The 21180-nt window shown below is 41.8% G+C and overlaps 1 protein-coding gene across 1 annotated transcript in view; it reads left to right on the top strand.

Moving 5' to 3' along the window:
- The window catches only part of cspg4 (chondroitin sulfate proteoglycan 4), a 75530-nt gene that overhangs the window by 33769 nt on the left and 20581 nt on the right, over positions 1–21180 (top strand). The window contains exons 2-5 of the mRNA XM_069685605.1: positions 8874–9037; positions 10789–14343; positions 15820–16008; positions 16170–16445. Of these exons, the coding sequence (XP_069541706.1) occupies positions 8874–9037; positions 10789–14343; positions 15820–16008; positions 16170–16445 (4184 nt within the window). The remainder of the gene's footprint in view (positions 1–8873; positions 9038–10788; positions 14344–15819; positions 16009–16169; positions 16446–21180) is intronic.

Genomic DNA, 21180 nt, shown 5'->3' with positions numbered 1-21180 from the left:
GACACAGAGACTCGGGCTAGTTTGAGAATGTGACTTGTTACGTCAAAGCTGGAAAACCCCAAATTCAGAACTTCTCTAAAAGACAGACTAAATATGTGGGCTTTCTTCAATGATCTTTGTGGAAAAGAGTGTCATTTAGGTTCATCAACATCTTAGAGTTAGCTGACAAGACAGTAGCACTTTTATATCTGTGCACCGAGTATGCTGAATCCTGAAAGCAATTAGCATGGCTTACTCAGCTTAGCTACTGTACAAAGAACATATTAACACTACGACTAAAAATATTTGTTCACATTTCTGTTGTTTTTACTTTGAACAGACCCAAGTTAGTTGTTTTCCCCTGCTTCCAGTCTTTATGCTATCGTTAGCTAAGCTAATCGCATCCTGGTTCTAGCTTTATAATTGTAGATGTAGCCTAAGTGTTGTACAAATGTTGAAATGAGGTTGGTAGACGTTTTTTATGAACTTCTAACAGGCCCAAGTTAGCTTTTTTCCCCTGCTTCCAGTCTTTATGCTATTGTTAGCTAAGCTAATCATATCCTGTAGCTGTCTAGCTCTACAAGTGTAGAAATAAGTGTCGTACAAATGTCTAAATGAAACTCTCAACAACAAAGTGAGCAAGTTTGATCCCAAAACATTAACAATTCCTCTAAAATGTTTTTGCTGTTGCTTTGTCCTTCATAGCAGTTTCAGTGTTCAGTAACTCTAGTTAGTTACAAATGGATTACTATGGTAACAGAGTCTCAGAAAATGTGTCATAACATTTTTACAGGAAACCATTAAAAGCATGTAATCCACTTCCTAGTTGATAGTTACATCCAGTAAGTTCCCATCATTCTTTGCTTTTTCCATTAAATTGCTAAATGTGGAACTTTCCATTTAGCATCAAAGCTTTGAGACAGCGATGACGCAAACTAAGGAAGTACTGTGTTTAGCCTTGATGTGGATAAATACTTGAGTGTTGCTATGAGGACTGGAACGAGCCTTAGAGTTTTTAGAGCTACAGAAGAAAAGATGGTTAAAGTTATGAAACTTATTTCTAGGAATTTATATGCAAAATCTTGGAAACTGATGCAAAACTATTATGTTAAAAGGAGGTTAAAAAGTGAACTCAATTAAAATGGGAATAGCCCTGTAACCAAGCTGCATCATGGGAAATGAGGGCTTCAATCTGCTGGCCTAAAATAACCCACATTGAAATAATTTGGTTTAATTATCCGCACTAATCCGTAGCTATAGTTACAGGACACAGGACCACTTTGTAGTCCTGTTATGTGTTGACATTGTAAATAATGGAAATGTAAGTGGCTGTACAGTTCTTAACTGCTGTTCAATTTCCCCCTGCTATTACCTTGGAGCGTCAGAGCTGTTGAACAAAGCCGACGGTCTTTAGCTACTCGTGCATTACATTCAGTGCTCTCAACTTGTTCTTTCACCTTAAAGGTTGTTTTTTTTAATAAAGCTCTGTAGGAAAATTATAACCTTTATTGACCTTTAATTAGATTTATACGGACAAGTCAGGTGTTAAAAGTACAGGACACTTTCTGCTCTGCAGGAAGAGAAATCTATCATTGTAAAAGTTTAATCGACTATATGTGATATCCATCGCTATTTGGCACTACTTTCTTCCTTCCTGTCCTCTCCCTTGACACCCTGTTCTACTCACTTTTTACATGGTGAGATTTCACACTGGAATTCATTACCGGTGTGTTAAAATGTTCTTCAGCTCAGGCTATAAACAGCCGCGCTCGAGCTGAGGGAAAGCAGAGTCACAGCCATAAGCATAAACAATCGCTTGTTCGAATGTTTCTTGCGGTACGTGAGCACTTTGGGAAATAAAGAGTTTGTGTGAATGAGCGTAGAGGGGGTCACTTGGTGTGAGGAGGGATGGAGTAGTATGAAGGGTGGGGGTCGGTCCTCTGATGTCACGGGGGGATTATTTTAACAGGACCCACCCACTGGGACCTTGGCGGTTGATGGCTTCCGTAGCTCGGCTGGGCTGACACAGGCACGCTTTGTATTAGCCGGTCGTAAACTACAGCAGGGCCCTGAGTCACTACAATGCTTCTGTTCACCACTGTGTTTGTTTTACAATGTTGTTAGGTGAGTGAGATCATCAGTCCAAAGTCATAATGACCAACGAGTCTTTAAGTTGAGCCTGATGAGCCAACAAAATGTGAATTGGTTAAGCGCCTTGTTTGGCTCGAGTTCGAGGAAAGGTGTTTCGCTTGTAGCTGCAAATTTGACAATGTTCCACTGTGTACGTCTGAAGCAGGACAATATTTCTTTGTTCGCCTTGAAATACAGTATAGCTGAGTTAACATGAAACTGAACTGCAGCCAACATTTGATGGAAATGTTTTCACTGGCAGCTGTACAAGAGAGTACAGACCTTAAAGTAGAGTTCACGGTGAGTTTTAAAAGTTATAAAACAATGTTTCCCCATGTTCTGATTGGATGTTATGCGGCCTTCAGGTACTCCCACCGCTCTGAACCCTCCATATTTCCTGTTTAATCTGGTTATGGAGGAAGGAAAATGGCAGCAGATGCAAACATATCTGCGAGTGTTTTTGTACTAAGTCAGTTCTCCTCAACAAAACAACTCTGCCTTAGTGAAAAAAAAGTGTGTTTTCCTATTCACGGAGTTCAGAAACCGAGCCTTTCAGAAGCCCATTCGAATTAACAGCACAAACCCAGACAACACTGAGCCTTTCACGTCCCTTCCCCGCTTTCCCTCCCTTTTCTCACAGCTCCGTTTTCCTAACCTGAAATTACATCACACTGCCATTCTCCTTTCACAGAAAAAGGTCATAATTTTTCGTTCCTGCCGACCCCCTTAGTCTGTTGTGTAAGTGCGAGTTTTACAAACAGAGAGCGTGAAAAGTTTTAATTATTACCGGGGAGGAGGCCCCCCGCTGAGGCTCCACAAGCCTGCTTTTTATGTATTGTACCTTGGTTACTATTGGAGTGTCTCAGAGGGATGCAGAGGTAGATGGGGATTTGAAAGGGGACTAAAATGATGATGTGTTTGCTTTCACTCTGACATAGTCTGGTCTGAGAAATGGCTCTGTAAAGCTTGTAAAAGTGTGTCCCTGGGGACTTCTGAAGAGTCAGTGGGGAGGGAGGGGGGTCCTTGTAAAGCAGCGCTGTCAAGGTATGCAGAGTTGTGGCTCTGCTCTCTGCTGTTTTACAGTGCTGGGGTGAGCAGTATTTTCCTATACAGACTGCTGTATACATACTCGGGTCTGTAAACATGTTGCACCAACATGATCACTTCCTCTCAGAGCAGCTAGTGTGCTGGGAGGACCATACATTGGAATTTATCTCATACAGCAAACTTGTCTGTCTCATAGTTCTCTTGACTTTTTGCAAAATTTTAAAATGAAAATCATTTTATCACAAGATATTCAAGTGTTGGCTGCACGGTGGTGCAGTGGTTAGCGCTGTTGCCTCACAGCGAGGAGGTTCCTGGTTCGAATCCAGGCCTTTCTGTGTGGAGTTTGCATGTTCCCCCCCGTGCATGCTTGTTAGGTTCATTGGTATCGCTGAACTGCCCGTAGATGTGACAGTGAGGGTGAAAGGTCGTCTGTCTCTATGTGTCAGCCCTGTGATTTGACAGGTGATCAGTCCAACCTCTTGCCCTATGACAGCTGGGGTAGACTCCAGCCCCTCCTGAGACCCAAAACAGGTGGATGATGGATGGATATTTAAGAGCTTTGAGTGTCGAAACAAAAACATAAAAGACAACATTACACTTCTATTCCTACGAGAGTTGGTGCTGTAAGACTGCATGCAGGGAAAGCCACAGAAACACGCTGCCTTTGAACGTGGCATTTTTTATTTTTGATGACAAAAAAATGATATTCAGGCGTTTCTGCATTTCTGTTTTGACATGTTTGCTGTTTTTGTGCTGCACTCATACACAGTGTAGACAGGGAGACTGTCAGGCTGTGGTATTGCAGCAGAAAGTTCCAGCACTAACAAACTACAATGAACTGAATAAATGGCTTTGCAATATTAGTCGCACATTTGATATCTGTTGGGAAAGATCTGCAGATAATACATACTTTCATTTTTGTTTAATTTCTTGACTATTTTTTAATTTAGTTCTCATGATTATCAATCAATCTTGATATTATAGTGCATCACATCATAATAAAAGTTTTGTCAGGGGGCGTCGGTTTAGTTCAGCGGTTTAATTACACGTCCCAGAGGTTCTGTCCTCGATGCTACGTCCAACCCTCGGCCCTTCGCCATGTGTCGCCCCCGCTCTCTCTTCCCCTGTTTCCGACACTATCCACTGTCCTCCCTCTCAAGAAAGGCATAACAGTTTTGTCAGGACACTTCACAAGTAGAGCAGGTCAAGATTGTGCTCTTTGTTATATTATTTAGAGAGAGGAAAATGTATTTAGAGTAGAAAACTTGAGCAGAACCAGGCTCATTGGTGAACAGCCATCTGCCTCAGTTGGGAGAGGGAGATAGAGGGAGAAGCAGAGAGACAGATGGACAGAGACAGACAGAGTTATGGTTACAATGATAATAATAATAGTAAAAATATGTCATATTGTTTGTTTTTCCAACTTTTACTGAAAGATATTAGACTCATAATTATGTTTTACTATTACTGATCATAGTGCATGCAGCCTGTTACAGTTGCTCTTTCTCTTGTTACTTCTTTCAGCGGTGCCCTCTCTAAACATGCATTTAGAGAGATTTCTGGTCTGTTTTCATCATGAAATCACTTTCATTCAGTCACACCGAATTTCCTCCAGAGGATAAATAAAGTGTTTCACTAGAACCATCAGGGGTCACAGTATACCGAAAACCGCCAACGGGTGAAATTTACCTGCTGTTAGACAGCATGACAATGAAATACATATATAACAATTAACTTTATTTGCAAAGCACTTTGTGAACAAGGTGCTTCACAGAAAACAAACCAAAGAACAGCTTACAGTCCAGAGACCTGCCTGATTTACATTCATGCATCTCTTCCTCTTATCCATGCTGAATTTCAGTTTATGACTTGATGAGCAACTTGGTGACACACAGTAGTAGAATAAAGGCGTCGCCATAGCAACATACTATGTATCAATCTAGACGTGCAAAAAGGAATCGTGCGAAAATAACTGCGTTAAATTTGACCCCCTGGCGGTTATAAGTTAAAATGGCCATTTTTAAAATCTGGCTTTATGTTGACACTTTTTAACAATAGGGGGTGCTACCGAACACGCTTTTAGGAAAAGTCAAAGACTGGGGGGGCTTGAATATTTCCTGTTAAAAAAGTTACATACAATCAAAGGACAGCTGCGGGTACATTTTACCTGTTGGCGGTTCTCGTGTTAAGGAGAAAATCAGCAACTTCTTCTTTTTGCTGGATAACTGATAATTAAGTAGTTATCAAAATGATCACAGTCATTGATCTGGCACTAATATGTACAGCTATAATCATCCATGTTCTGATAGTCACCTTGGTTGTTATCTGCATATATTACAGGAGAACTATTGTTTATCTCAAGCTCAAGTGCTATTGACCCCAATGAGAGATGTATAGTTCATTATGGTAATGACGGTGTAGCCATATGGCAAATGCCATTACACCCTCTCAATTACATCTATGGTTAACAACACCCTACCCGTCATATAATTATACGCAGGAGCCATCATGCCCTCATGTAGTAGGCACAGCCCAGCAGAGGAAACAGATGACCAACTTAACCTCTATTTATAGTCAAGCTAACTTTGGTGAAACCATGGCTTACGCAAGTAGGCGGTTTGGTTGTTTTGTTTGGGCAGAGTTACCATGGCTAAATGTTGTTGAGGAACACACACTGGGTTTCCTTGCTTCCTCATTTTAACAAGAATATCATGTTATTTGAAAGAGTCAACCATCTTGTTTATAAAACATTAGCTTTGTGCACTACTTGGTTTCACTTCACACCAACATTAGTCAAGCTAATACAGATTAGACACTTCTTCAGGAACTAAGGCACGCGCATGTGAGTTAAGTTTTCTTTCTTTCTTTTAGCGGCTGAAATTTCTTTCATCTTTGTTCTTACTTCTAAAATGACTGTGACTCATCAGCACAGACGAGTCACAGGACACACAGTCGTCCGAGTGTCTCCAATCTTCCTGCAGTTGTGGTCAGCATGTCTCTCTTCCCCATACTCTTCCGGGCATGTGTTGCGAGATTGAGACCAAAAGAGGATGGTGAAGAGGAGGGGGAGGAGGAGGAAAGGGGAAGAAAGACAACGGGGTAATTCATTGAGTCGTCTGTGAAAGAGAGGACGACTCGGTTTTCTCCGAGCATTATGAATGCAAGCGCAGTCAGTCATCAAATTATAGCCATCTGCATTGGCTGTAGACCAGCATTCTGCTTGATGCACAATAAAGTAGTGTGGTGAGGGGTGTGGTAGCTAACGGGGATCACAGACTGTCCTCTTAGGTGGTTAAAACTCCACACACAGACTGACACCGAGTGTGGCAGCAGCTTCACGGCTCCAGCTTGCTCTCCTGAGGAGCAGAGATGATCCTTTACAGATAATGATGCCTTTGTCAGCAAAAGCTCTGCAGCTAGATCCCATCTCCAGCCCTTCCCACGAGCCAGGAAGATGGAAACATTGAGACTTTATGAAAAGCACTACGACATGATTATGTTTCACTTTGTAGGTTTGAGTCCCTTTTTGCATACCTGTAAGCCGGCGTGAGCGCAGGGACAAAAGAAGTGTGTAACAGATCAGGGCCTTTAAACAGATATCGTACTGCAAATGTGCTTTTCCTACATGAAGCCCATTCTCTGCCCGAGCTTTACTCAGCTTAGCTGGGGAACTAATGAATTCTAGGTCCAGGTACACTGCAGAGAGGAAAACTATTGTATCATTAGAAAATGTGCTCCCTTTCCTGAAGGCAACAGCAGCAAGCTGAATTCGAACCAGAAAATCCCCAGGCAGAATTGTCTTGGCATCGCTCTCTCCTTCAGCTTTTTATCCCCATGCTCAGTGAACAATCCGACAAAAGCTCGGGTTTAAGAACCATGGAGCTCATTGCGATTTTCTTTGTTAATGCAATTGCCTGTAAGAAAAGAGTCTGTTCCCCCATTTTTCTGTTTCAGCCTGAAGGCTCCTGTGCAATTAGAGCTATTCTTTCATTTGCAATACCTTAGCCTTAGCAGAAACTCTCTGAGCTGTACCATAATAGCCTCCGGCACAGTCAGTAGCAGCTTAGGACAATAGCCTCCGAAAAGTGACATTTGGAAACTGAATGATGTGTAACTGTGATCATTTCATTAAACTCACTTACACAAATGATATTTGCATTTTCAGCTCCGTTCTGGTTTTGAATAGCTGAGAATGATCTCAGTGTTTTACTAGCTCTCTCTAATTTCTTAAAGACGGAAATATAGATTGTAAAGTTCAGTATGTGATACGTGTTATGTGTCTAAAACTATTTCCTGTGATATTTCATTTCTGAGAGCCACCAACACTGACTTTTTTTGGCAGCAGGAGCCCGGCGCTGTACTGCGGTGTATAATCGAAACTCTCTGTGTGTTTGTCTCTGTGCCGAGACCGTTCATCACTGACTTTGTTCATGACAGAGCAGCCTTGGAACCAAAAGCAAATGCCTCTTAGTGAAATCACAAAAGCATGGGCACGGGAAAAAAAAAAAGCTTTGCTTCCGTCCTTGCTGACATCAAAATGATTGTCTTTGCTCACATTTCCAGTGTTTGTTGCAGATCTGGGATGGAGGGGTTCATTTACAGGATGACAAAGCAAAGGACGAATGCACCCGTCAGTGTTTGGAGTTGGCAGTGTGGCATTAATGAAGATGCAACGCAGACGCACGCTGCCCTTTAAAGGCAACGTACTTACAAACATTTTCTTCCTTGAGAAAATACTTTTTCCATTTATAGCTCTGTGAATGTTTAGTTTTACATTTCCTCCCTCTCTGTTTTGTAATGCAGTCGTGTCTGAGAAGTTATTTTGTGATATTTTTTCCCTGGTGGCATCGAGCCCACCTTCCTGCTGGGCTTCTGGATGCTTCTGTTTGTTGTGTTTGAGGGAATATTTTGATCTTTGTGATCTTGCAGGAATGTTCTAGCTCTGACACAGCAGTGTCTCTATCTGCTTCACTGTTCCAAATATACTAAAGCATCTGCTTTGTGTGATCACAAAATGTTACTGTGCTCCAATGAGCTCCCCGTGTCTTGAACTATCACCACTGTGACGGCGGGTGGGTGGCTAATGGAAAGCCCCCCATTCTATATCTCTTGGCAAATGCCATGGAAAACACATGGTGAGGAAACGGGGTCTTGGAGGCGATCCAGTTCAATTTCAGAGCATGTGCACTGGGAAATAATTGACTTCCCCCGTGGTTTACATTTTGTCGAGGGCCCCGGAGAGCACAGTCCGAGGCAGGTGGCTGAATTAGCATATCACTGGAAAAGAGACGGCTCAAGCCTGGGAAATCCTGCACCCCAAGACTCTACATGCCCAGAAAAAACCTCCGCGGGGGTAATGAGTGATGTCTCAGTGAGAGAATCCCTTTGAGGTCAGACGAGCTCCTCTTCAGCCAGGAGCAGCTGGGGGAAACTTGATAATATAGAAATCAGTCCAGAGCGAGTTGTAACGTGGCACTCTGAAAAATGCACATCTAATTGGTTTATCCGAACCGCCATTAGAACTTCCAGTGTTGCCATCCAACATTTAGGAGGAGTTCAAAGCATGCAGGCGTCTTATTGACTGAGTCGTATTATGTCGTTGCAGAGAATGCTAATTGTGACAAAGGTGCACATTAAAATAATGTTTTTGTTGGTTCACATACAGTAAAAAAAAATCTCTTTCTGATCTTCATATGTCCTATTTTCACTCTTCACAGAATCTTACTTCGGGGACAGCCACTGCAGTTTACAGGCCTTCCAAGATGTCTCCACCTTCCAGCTGTCACTGCAGATCAAGACGAGTCGGCGAAGCGGGCTGCTGTTCCTGGCTGCAGGGATGGAGGATTACCTGTTCCTTGAGCTCCAAAACGGGAAAATACAGGTGAAGTGTTAAAAAATGGGGAGGAGGTCGAGACACTGTAAGATAACATAAGTTTGTCAGTCCCACAATATGAAAAAAATATCTATATATTTAATCCTACATTAGCCTGGTTCCACCATTTTATGTTTAGCTCACTTGGTAAAACAGAGGTTTTACTTTTTACCACTCAGAGCTTTAATGTCACCTAGAAGACAAAAGGCAAAAGTATGATGGGTAGGTAGGAGAACAACTGCTGTATTTGTCCTTCTGGAACCAAAACTTGACTGACTTGAAATAAGGGCCTGAAAATAAACGCTCAGGTCTGTGAGTCCATGTTGCAATATTCCACAGGAAAAGCACGAGTATTAGGGAAACCACTTCCAGCCCTAAATATGTGTGTAAATTCAATTTCAGAGCAAACCATCTCCATCATTATTTGCTTGATTACCAAAGCAGTAGATGTATGGCATCTTGAAGCAGTGAAAATGCTTAAAACTGACATCAATATTATTTCAGTTGGATAATAAGCTATTGATTCATTCCCTGCTATAATCCCCAGCCCATCATATATGAAATTACTTACTCTTTGGGCATCTCTGCTGTAAAATATCACACAAATGTTGAAGGCCTTACAATTCTGTTAAAGATGTTGTGAAATGTAGTTTTGGGAGCCATTCAGCTTCGAGCGACACACACGATACATTTCATGGGTGCCACTCTGAAAACAACCTAAATTGATTGGATTTTCCTGCTGTCTTCTCTGATTGTCACTGAAATGAGGCCGATGACATTTTACATCAATAAAAAAAACAGCTTGACAGCTTTGAAAAGCAGCAGAATTAGCATCAGGTGTGCTACAGCAGAGATTCTGGGGCAATATTTCTGGGTTTGCAGTGAGCTGAATTCTCAGGGTACGTGTCATAAAAGGAAATATTACTTTTACCTGTCTTCCTTATTCTATTTCTCTGAGTGATATGAGATGGACTCAGCAAATAGACCTAAGAAAGGTTTTACAAAGCAGTGAGCATTAGGGCCTGTGTCCACTAACAGCGTTTTTTCCTGCTGGCACTTCCACTTCCCTTGGCAGTGACTGTAAAGTATCATAAATTAAGTTTTAAATGCTCTGTATGCTTAATATTTGCTTTTAGTCAAGAAAATTTTATAAAGAAAAAATAGAAACAATGGAAATGAATCCTGACATTAGCTGCAGCTCCAGACCTGGAAATTGCACCGTTGAAAAAAAACGAAAGGATTAGCTTCTCCTCCGCCGTTGTTGTTCACAAAGTTGATATCAGAAGTCCTGCCCCTTCTTGATTTTGATTGGTCGGTGAGGGAGAAGTGACATTGACGAGTGCGGCTGTGTTCCAAAAGATGAACTATTTTCAACTGAACGGGCTGTGAGCGCAGCGACAAAAAATGCTGTTAGTGGACACAGGCCCTTAGTGAGGAACTATCTGGGTTTGTTCATACACTTCCTAGATCGAGAATGTTACAATAAAATTAAGTTTACCCCTTAAGACTGAGAGAATCCAAATATAGTCATGATTATACAGTAGGTAAGTATTCAGGCTGTTACTTTTGCATTGAAGGTAGTTCCCTGTTCATAGATTTTGACAGCACTGTTAAAAGATGGTGTCTTTGTATGGCCAATTTGGCATATAATAACTCCACCAATCAAATACACAAGAATAACTACCACAAATGTTGCATTATACATGTACAAATTGTACTGATGGTTTGACATTAAATACAAATTCTTTGTTTCCCAATAGGCACGGATGGACATGGGTGCTGGTGAGGTTACACTGACCTCATCCCAAGGAGTACAACTGAACAACCTTATGGACCACAAAATCTCACTCGCACTGCAAGATGGCAAGCTCACAATGACCATCGATGAGCTCTTTCCAACATTTGTTCCTGTGGTTGATGACGGGGAACAGCTCAATATTGACCTGGGCATTTGGCTAGGAGGAACCGGAGACCTAGAAGCTTCCTACCTCAGCAATGCTATTCCTCCTTTTCGTGGCTGCATGACTCAGGTCAAATTTGAATCCCATCAGTTTGATATCCTCAGCAAAGTGTTTAAACAGTGTCATGACACGAAGGAATCCTGCAGCAGTGAGTTTGAGGCTGGTGATGGGGAGGCAACTAGTTTCAGCACTCCTGATTCCTTTGTGTCTTTACCTACCTGGAGCGGGACTAGTGGCGCTCCAAGGGTCATAGAGGTCCTGATGAAAACCACCATTGAGGATGCGTTACTTGTTTTCCACCCTGGCCGAGATAAAGACTTCATTGCTATCGGTGTTGTGAAAGGCTTTCTCAAAGGTATGCTGGATGTCGGAAATGGCATGAAAGTCCTGGACAATACCCAGGTGCAGCTGGATGATGATCAATGGCATAGAGTGAAGGTGCATGTCAGCCAGGATTCTTTCATCATTAATGTAGACAGCCAGTCTTCCTCTCTCCCTATTGACTCAACGCAAAAATTGGACTTGATCGGAAACTTGTATTTGGGAGGCATCCAGGGGAAAATGAAGGATGTCTTTCGTGAGAGTGGGTCCCTAAGTCGTGTAGAGGACATAATGACAGCCGAGTCCTTCATTGGATGCTTGGGGGAGATCAAAGTAAACCAGAAAGATAGAAGCCTCCAGGATGCTTTGGTGACAAAAGATGTTCATGTTAAATGTGAAGGAGAGGATTATGACTACTCAAGTTACTATGATGCCGATGCAACTACAACTTCACCTCCTGTTCTCTTTCGATATGTTGATGTAGACTTAGGCGAACAGCATTGCCACCCAACAGATGACATGCCAGTGATTTTCAGAAATGTAAGAAAACTTCTTGATGTCACCCTATTGCTTGTGACTGAAGGTGGGGAAATTGTTCTCGATATCAGCCACCTAAAACCTACATTCGACCTCAGTGCTGCAGGAATGCGTCAGTCTGATATCATCTTTACTCTCAAGAATGATCCCTGGTATGGCTTACTTGACATCAACACCAGCACAAAACGCACCCAAAAGTTCACTCTTCTCGATATCGTCAACAAGAAAATTAAGTATATGCATGATGGAAATGAAAGGCACTCAGATCAAATTCATCTGGAAGTTGTTGCTACAAGTAATGGATACCTCCCAGAATGTTTAAAAACTCCTCATGAGTATGTCCTTCAAGTTGAAATTCTTCCTGTCAATGATATACCTCAACTTGGTGGAGGAGAAATCACAATCACAGAAAATGGCAGGACTCGTTTGAGTCTCACCCTTATCAAAATCACAGATTCTGACAGCCGCTGTGATGAATTAGTAGTAACTGTAACCCCAGAGCTTGCCACGGAGGTTGGTTACTTAGAAAACGGTCGGCAGCCTGGAAAAAGCATCTCAGAGTTCACGTGCAGGGAGTTGAAAGAGGGAAATATCTATTTTGTACACAGAGGGGGTGGTCCTGCTGAAATTACCTTGGAGGTGTCTGATGGACAGTCAGTAAGCCATTCTACTTCTTTTAAGTTATCTGTGACAGAGCCACATATGACAGTTGTCACCAACACTGGCCTTCTCTTGTCTCAAGGAAGCAATATGTCCATTGGTTTGCAACAACTGGCTGTAATTGCTCATCCTCGCAATGGGGATATAATGTATAACATCACACAACCTCTCATATTTGGAGAACTCCAAAAAAGGGCGAGTGACGGAATGTACAAACAAGTTACAACTTTCCATCAATCTGATCTGGATCAAGATCACCTTAGATATATCAGCACAGACTCGAGCGACCAGGAAGATATTGTTGTAGAGCGGATTCAGTTCGACATCCACCTGGGGCAGTTCTCCTTGTGGAACAACACCTTTTTAGTCAAGATCATCCCTGCACCAGTGAAAGTGTCTTACATGGTTGCACTGGAGGTACAAGTGGGTGAAGAGCAAACAATTGGACATTCAGAGCTTCAAGCTGAAGTAAAAGGAAAAAATCCAAATCCAGAAACAGTCAAATACATCCTTGTTAAGCCTCCAACGCTTGGTAGTCTGCAACTTTCAGACAGAGAATTGGCTGAGGGTGACACCTTCACACAGAAGGACATTTTGGACAGCGCTGTTAGCTACAGGGTGCGTGTGCAAAGATCTGTGGATAGCATTGACCAGTTCCAGTTTAGAGTCCTTGCTGATGATCAGCACTCCCCTCTATACACCTTCCCAATTAACATCCTCGCCAATGCCGATGCTCCTGTTTTGACCAACGAGAGGTTGGTTGTCCTGCAGGGTGGTGAGCAGACTATGAACAAAAACTATCTTTGGATGCAGTCTCAAGGTTCTGCAGATTTTGTGTACCAGGTCATCCAAGGGCCAAAGCATGGGCGACTGATAAGGGACTCCCCAGCTGATCAGCCAAGATTTGAGGGAGCAATAAGGGTATTCAGCAATGAAGACCTCCTGCTTGACAGGCTTATATACAAGCATGATGGCTCCAAGACAAACAGTGATGAGTTCTATTTTTCAGTAGCAGATCAAGGAGCTGAAAGTTCAGATAATCAGGCAACAATTAAGGATGTTTTCAGAATATCTATCCAGTCCAAGAATGAACATGCACCTGTGAGGGTTGTGGATAAAGTCTTCAATTTAGTCCGTCATGGCCAGCGTCTGCTAACAACTGACGTCATCCAGTTTAAGGATGACGACTCAGGTTTCAATGACACCCAAATTGTCTACGCTCGTGAGGGAATCCTCTCAGGCAATATTGTCTCAACATCTAATCCCTCACTGCCCCTTTTCCGTTTTACACAAGCTGACGTACGAGACAAGAACATCCTCTTTATTCACCACGGAGCAGACCGGGAAACCTTCTCACTGCAGGTGTCCGATGGCTTCCATAAGACCACCGCACTGCTTCAGATACAGGCAGGCGAGCCCTACCTACGATTAGTCAACAACACAATCATTGTGATCGACCATGGAAGCACCAAGACCCTGAACACCACCCTGTTGAGCGCTGACTCCAACATGGACATTAGGGATGACAGTGAGATCAAATTCCAGGTCACATCGCCACCCAGCGACGGCAGGATTATTGTGAGTGGGATTGAGGCTTCAACGTTCACCCAGGAGGACCTGAAAAAGGGTGTTGTTTCATATGAGCATAACTATGAGAGTCTGAGGTCCAAGGACTCATTCAGCTTCACCATCGAAGCGAGAGGGCATTCTGAAGAGGGAACATTCAGGATTAAAATATTCAAGCAAGGTTACCTGTCTGAGCCTGAGGTGATAACCAACGAGGTCATCATTTCCTATGAGGGAGAGCACACCATTATCAACCAGAATTATCTCAAGGTAATGTTGACTGTAATTACAATATGTTGTTGATGTTTTTTACCAACTGAAAGATATTTGTTTGTGATCTCAAGCTTGTGCAGTAGAGCTCACAAATCTACCTTTTTTTTATTTACTTTGCTGACATTTTTATGTGTAAAGCACACGTGTTTTCACTCAGCAAGACAGCATTCGATATTTACTCAATTTGGCAGTGATTATGTGGCACTACAATGTTTGTCTATTTCCAAGTTTGTTTTTTGTCGTGAAGTAGATCTTTCACATGACTCATTCAAGCATACTGCCCTGTTTTGTAGCCAAGTCACTAATCTACATCATAACCACATGAAAGCAGGGCTAAATATGCCTGTACAGTTCCTGTTTCAAATCTAGTTTACGTACTAAATTCCAGTCTATTAAGTGTGGAAAACAGAGCGCTAAGCATCCCCCGAGGAGCTTCCTGAAGCCCACTGTAATTTATAAGAGGAGCCTGCCTGCACTTTATCTTCAATGCAATGAGGTTGAAATTGTCCTTGTATTCATAACACATTCTTTGTATATCTTGACTTTTAAAATAACGAGGTTCATTTCTGTAATGTTCTTTCTTTACGTCCCCTAATTTCACCATAGTGCACACATTCTTAAGTCTGCACTATTACCCGGTACACAAAGGGTAATATGTATTGACCACAGCCTTGACAGAACGGCCTTTACAACAGGTAAAATATTGATTCGGCTGCAGGGAGCTTTTCCAATGAGAGTTCTTACTATAAAATACAAAGTAGTATGATCTTCTGAAATATGGTCTAATGCAAGGCTTCAGGTTCCAAAGTGTTCATTAAATCTTCTCAACGCGGGATGATCATAAATCTGCAGCATGACTCTAAATGTTTCCAAATGTCTTTTTTTAGTTGCAGTCACAGGGTCCCTATTAGATACTCTTTGTACCACTAGATGTTTACTGTAATAACATTGACATTACCCGATTTGATTTGGAATGTAGTGTGCTTACAGTGCTGTTCCTATACTAAGAATAAATGATATAAGACACTGATGTGGAAAATACCTCCAAATTTAGATCAGCGGTGACAATTTAAAATGGAAACCATTTTTTAAAAGTTGTATTAGTTTATTTGCTTTGTGTAACTCGAGCAGATGCAAAACAGTCTGCTGTTTTTGACAGCTGTAGTTCCCCTGCAGTATTTTCCCTGATGTGTTGCGTTGGGCGACAACAGCTTTTATGTCTCTCACACTTCAAAAATCAAGTAATTTTAGAATGTTTATTGCATTGTGCTGTTTCTTTAACTAGTCAGAAGGCTTATTTGTTTAACAACACAAACATCTAATTGAAGCGGGTTTCAATGTGCAGCTTTTAGCAGCGCAGCTTTTTCTTTTGAAAACATGCTTAGAATTTGTGCTTTGTACAGTATGATGTTGATATACCAGGTTCTTGTCAAGCTAACTATGTACTTCTGTGTGCGTACCTTTTTCTTTTAGGTGGATCAAGCTGATATCCTGCCAACAGAAATGGTGTTCACCATTAAAGACCCCCCTAATCTGGGTCATGTGGTCAAACTGACAAACAGCTCCGAAAGCACGGCCTCGCCTGTCCTCAACTACATTCAATTCTTCACTCAAGAGGACATTGATCAGGAGCGCATCTTCTACGTGTCTGCATCCATCCAGGTTTATAGTCCTTTACTTTATCCGGTGGTAGTAAATCAGATGTGGCAGCTTGTTCTCTTTCATAATCATACTGAGAGTGTAATCTGACAAGAGACGACCTCAGCCTCTGATGAGGTACAAGGTTTATTTTTATAACTTGTTTGAACATCCGTCTCTTTCAGGGCCATGATGCCTTCACTGTGGATGTCAGCAACGGTTTTACCACAGTGGAAGACCTGCAAGTCTCTGTGAACATCGTGCCCCGGCTCATTCCCATCCAGACCTTCAACTTTACAGTGAAGGAAGGCCTCAGCAGGGTGATTAACGAAGACATTGTGAACGTCTCACACCCCTTCTACAGCTCAGCAAACATTGACTTTGTTGTAGAAGAGCCTCCACAGCATGGGGACATCCGCTACCTGGATGGAGACGAACTTACCTACTTTACATGGGAAGAGGTATGTACTGAGCTATGTTACATATTCTGACAAGAAAATAACACTTCACATCTCTAAATAATCACATCAACCTGCCCCCTTTCAAATAATAATGCCCTTTCCTCCCACATATCACTGTTTAACCACATGCCATCTCTTCTGTTGTATCTAGATGATAACCCCAGATTTTTAAAGCTTATTTTAGCCCTAACCATGATATTTTTCTAAACCAAACCAAGTACTGTTTGTTAATAAAACCTGAACAGTTTGCATGATAAAGGTTAGATTTTGGCGCCCCCTGTGGACAAAGCCGTACCTCTTATCTCTTTGCTGATTTTGTCCTGTACATGCTTGGTTTAAAATCTCATCCTGCTTTCTTAAACAGTCATATGTATTACTTAAAATGTTGCCCTGGAAAATGTAAAAAAAAAAGAAAAAGGCAGCGTGCAGTTAACCACTTCATCTGACACCTGACCCCCCACCAGCAGTTTCAGGCATTTAAAATAACTCGATAGAAATAATCAATCTTCTTCCTGACGGTCTGGTTTGCTTTTGTAGCTCAAATCGAATCATCAGAATTAGTTTCAGTCTGTTTTATGACCAGAGAAAAACTCCTCACAGGAGCTTTAACAGCGACAGTTGGACAGGATGTTTTGTATGTTTGCAACCAACCCAGTCGCTACTGGTCCACGCTGCAAAACGATTTGGATGTATATGATCTTTAGTTCATTAGTTATTACGAAGATTATTTCAGCTCTCGCCACAGAAATGTAGAAATGCAAAGTTTTCTGCTGTTGCTATGGTGGTTGCTATGGACGCTGGTATGTGGGTAAACCCGGAAGTTACGTTCACCATTGCTTCGCTAAAACGTAAAATATGTTCATTTTATTTATCGAGATAATCATCAGAAACCAAGATCACCTTTTATACAGTGTACAATACAGGATTTGAAGCATACATGCAATCAATAAAGTAAGAGACTGACACTATAAACATAGTGACCAAACTGTCTTTTTTATTGAACATTACAAGATATTGAATTACATCCGACAGGCATGTATACATACATGTATACATACGTGTATACAAACATATATATATATACATATGTACCAACGTAGCTATTGCACATTTTGATGTGAGACTGGGTTGTTGTAACATGCAGTTTGGTTTGGTTTAGGCACCAAAACTACTAAGATACTAAGATCATCGAAAGGGCAAACATAATATCTAATTTGCTGACTTTTGGTTTCATGTGGTGCACGAACAGCGTTCTCTTGGGTGAAAGAGACATTTACACCCCGTTTATGTCTGAAAACAATAGGGCCCAGGTTTCAAAACATTGTTACTACCCTTAAAAAATTATGTTTTTCTTTTTGTCCCTTGCTGTTTCAATATTTCCACACAAATTCTGGCAGTGTTTGGTTTCTGCTTATTGACCTGGTAAAAATGAAACTTACCACTTTTGATCAACCAAATGATTGCTTGCACAAAATCGTTACCATGTGTACCACATGTATTGCCAGATTCAACCAAACATTGGACCTTCTAACTAACATTATAATGAGTATTTAAGTAGATTTAATTAATCATTTGATGATTAATTAGATTAATAAATATGCCAGGCTTCACTACAACACATCTGGATTTCATTTGGACTAAAAATTCATATTTTTGTTACTCTGGGACCAGAAAACTTTCAAATAAACCCCCCGGCCAAAAGAAATGTTGCATGTTTCATCTTATCTTAATAACTCCGGGGAGTATAACATCCTCTCACATCTACACAATGGTAGTTGTTCAAGACGATTACCACAGCAAAGAACTTTTCCGCAGTTTCTACTCAGTGCTGTTTTAGATTTGTTGTACCAGAGCGAGTAGAGGGAGAATCTGGGAGCTGCTGCAGCACAGTTATCTGGCCTCCCTCCGTGTGGTTCAGAGGCCCCAGCTTTAGGAAAGTATTAAAAATGCATGAGTAGATACCGGTGGAAAAACCTCATGCATTCTGAGAGGACCGCATAGTTTAGTGGAGCTAGTTAGAGGCATATCTTATAGCTGCTACATCTAGCCCTGGTCTGCCTCGGCTCCTCTCTACTTTGCTGAACCATTGTGGAAAAACTGACGAGGCCTTTGGACCGCCTGAAGCCAAAATAAACTGGCACGGTATATTCCTATAATAATATGTGAGTGCTCACAAAACTCCCGCGCTTTCCTACTGCCAGATTTGCTCATACTGTCTCTGAAAGATCTCCGTGTGGAACTCGAATGGGTCTAGTGCATAGCGATGATTACATTGGTAGCGTGGAGGCAGAAATGAACATAGAGATCATCATCTGCCACTACGGAAATGTCAAGGAGAAAAAGAGATGTTCTATTATAGTAGTGTATCGTTTTTCTCTTTTCTCATACTGTTATACTCACAATGAAACAAAGTCTGTTCTCCCAAATGACTACCACATTGACCAATAAATGTCCAAGCCTCAGTCGGCGCTTCATTTAAACCACATGGTAATTGTTCCAAAATGTAAGAGGCTTGTGTTTGTAGTCTTCTGTACGGCTTCGCTGTGTTTTTTCTTTAGGTTTAATGTTGTTTCAGGCTCCACTTGGCCCCCATGCCCCTGGGAATGGACGCTGGGCTTAGTGGAGTGTGTAGTAATTTAGCGATAAAGTCATCCGTCGGGGTGGTTCACTGAGGTTATGTAAGCTTACAGTAACATGGGGGGGGCGTGCAGAGACAAAAACTGAGAGTTTCTCATGCAAAAGATCTAAACACCAACCACAAGAATGTAAAGTTCGTTCCATGTGGCCCAGATGTGTCACATAGAATCCAAGGCAGGCAACGTACAGCATTTCACTAACCACTGTTCTGACTGTGAACAATTAAGTCATGAAGACAGTAACATATGTGATCTCGAGTGGGATCCATCTTGAGGAAATAGTTTGCTCTAATACACCTCCGCTTTAATCACGGACAGCTCTCCAGCAGGTCTCAATTCAGTCATCCATCCGTGGAAACCGAATCAAACCACACAGGCGTCTTAACTTTTAAGAACAAAATGTTTTCAGGACGGATTGCACAAGCTCCCATGGTTTAATTTTCCAGTAGGCACGCAGACTTTACATCAATCAAAAGTGAAATATAAAATAAACACACTGCTACTATCTAATATTGACAACATTATGAGCCTTTCTCTGAAGGCCACATGCCCAACAACCACCTACTGTTTATTGTCCCAGCGAGCAGACCATTTGTCTCGCTGACTTTCCCCGATCAGTAATGATGATGGGGGTTGTTATTCCAGAAGGATGCCAGTCATATGGGATCCATTTGGCACTTCCTGCTCTCTGAAGCGCGTCCTCTCATTGCAGTAGCGTGCAGGATTATGTCTAAACAAAGTTCCAACTGTCCTCTCTGCAGAAGGATCTCTGTGAATTTGTCAGAAAGTCACAGGAAACGGTTTGGTGGGCAGATTACTTGGATTACATGACTAAGAAACAAGAACAGAGGATGCTGAGTGCTGAGATTTCTCTTCTGTTTGGAGAAAGTCTACAAAGTTAGCTTGGCCTGGTCGCAGGTGCTGTTTTCCATCTAATTCAGTTGACACTACATGACGGATTCCTTCGTGCATCTGGTTTCCCTCAAGGTTTCGTCCCACACTGGAGATTCTCCTTGTTCTCAGACTGTAAAACCAGGTTATAGCCCTTGAAACATGTAGTATCTGTTTCAGACTACAAAAGATATAGTCTAAACACATAGACCCTTAAATGGAACAGTATGGAAACTTTGGAAACATACCTATTCGCTTTATTGCCGAGGCTGAGCAGATCAATATTACCCTCATACAGGGGCAGATCCACATTTTTTTGACTGGGTGTCCCAACTGAGGCACTGACTTCTTCCCCTGTCTTCTTAATTCTTTAAGGACTCAAAAAGAAGATGTATGTGCAGAGCAGCAATTTAAAGGACGAACAAAAGCAGATTGAAAAGCAAACAAAGCTACGAGCAGCCTGTTGCAACACAGCCCAAATAGTTGATCTGAAGATAAGTCCCACCTCAGACAAGGCAATTAGCCAATCATAGTTTAGGATTCTGAGGTGGGACCTGGGGTGGCCAATCGGATTTCAAGGGGGGCCCATCCCTCATCACCCCTCTGGATCTGCCCCTGTCCTCATAACTGTCCACAAATGTCCGCAGTTAGCTTAGCTTAGCACAGCTAGCCTGACTCTGTAAAACAATCTTCCCGCCAGATTTATATCACGTTTACGTCCTGCTTGTTTAATCCAAACAAAAAAGCTTTGCAGCCAAAGACCAGCCCTTATGCTAAGCTAGGCTAATTTACGCTTAGAAAACCTTCAACCTAATATGTGCAAGAACCTGAAAAGGGAAGATTTTTCCAATATGCTTTTCAAAACACAAAGTTACAAGCTGATGTGTAAGTTGTGCAGTTTTCCCACACAGATTTATTGTTACTGTATTCTCACATAACTCATGATCACTTTGGGTAAGTCTGTGGTCAACACTGTTATTCTAGATCAAATACATTTTTGTCTCCCACTATCAAAAGGCCCCCAGCTTCTGAAGATCAAGCAAATAAAGTGTTGGAGTGAACCACTGTTTGCATTAATCCTCATGTACTTCAGACAGAGATGATTTGGGATAAAAAGGGATATGAATGGGAACTCCAGAGATTTACTGCCATTCATAAAGTTGGTGGATTCAAATGAGACACATTTGAAAAACGTTGTGGAACAATGG

Source organism: Semicossyphus pulcher, unplaced genomic scaffold (genome assembly GCF_022749685.1).
Source record: "Semicossyphus pulcher isolate SPU_LCO1_2020_fin unplaced genomic scaffold, fSemPul1.0.p SCAF_8, whole genome shotgun sequence".
Classification (NCBI taxonomy): domain Eukaryota; kingdom Metazoa; phylum Chordata; class Actinopteri; order Labriformes; family Labridae; genus Semicossyphus; species Semicossyphus pulcher.
The sequence above is the reverse complement of the archived record's forward strand: the minus strand, read 5'-3'. Positions and strand labels throughout refer to the sequence as shown.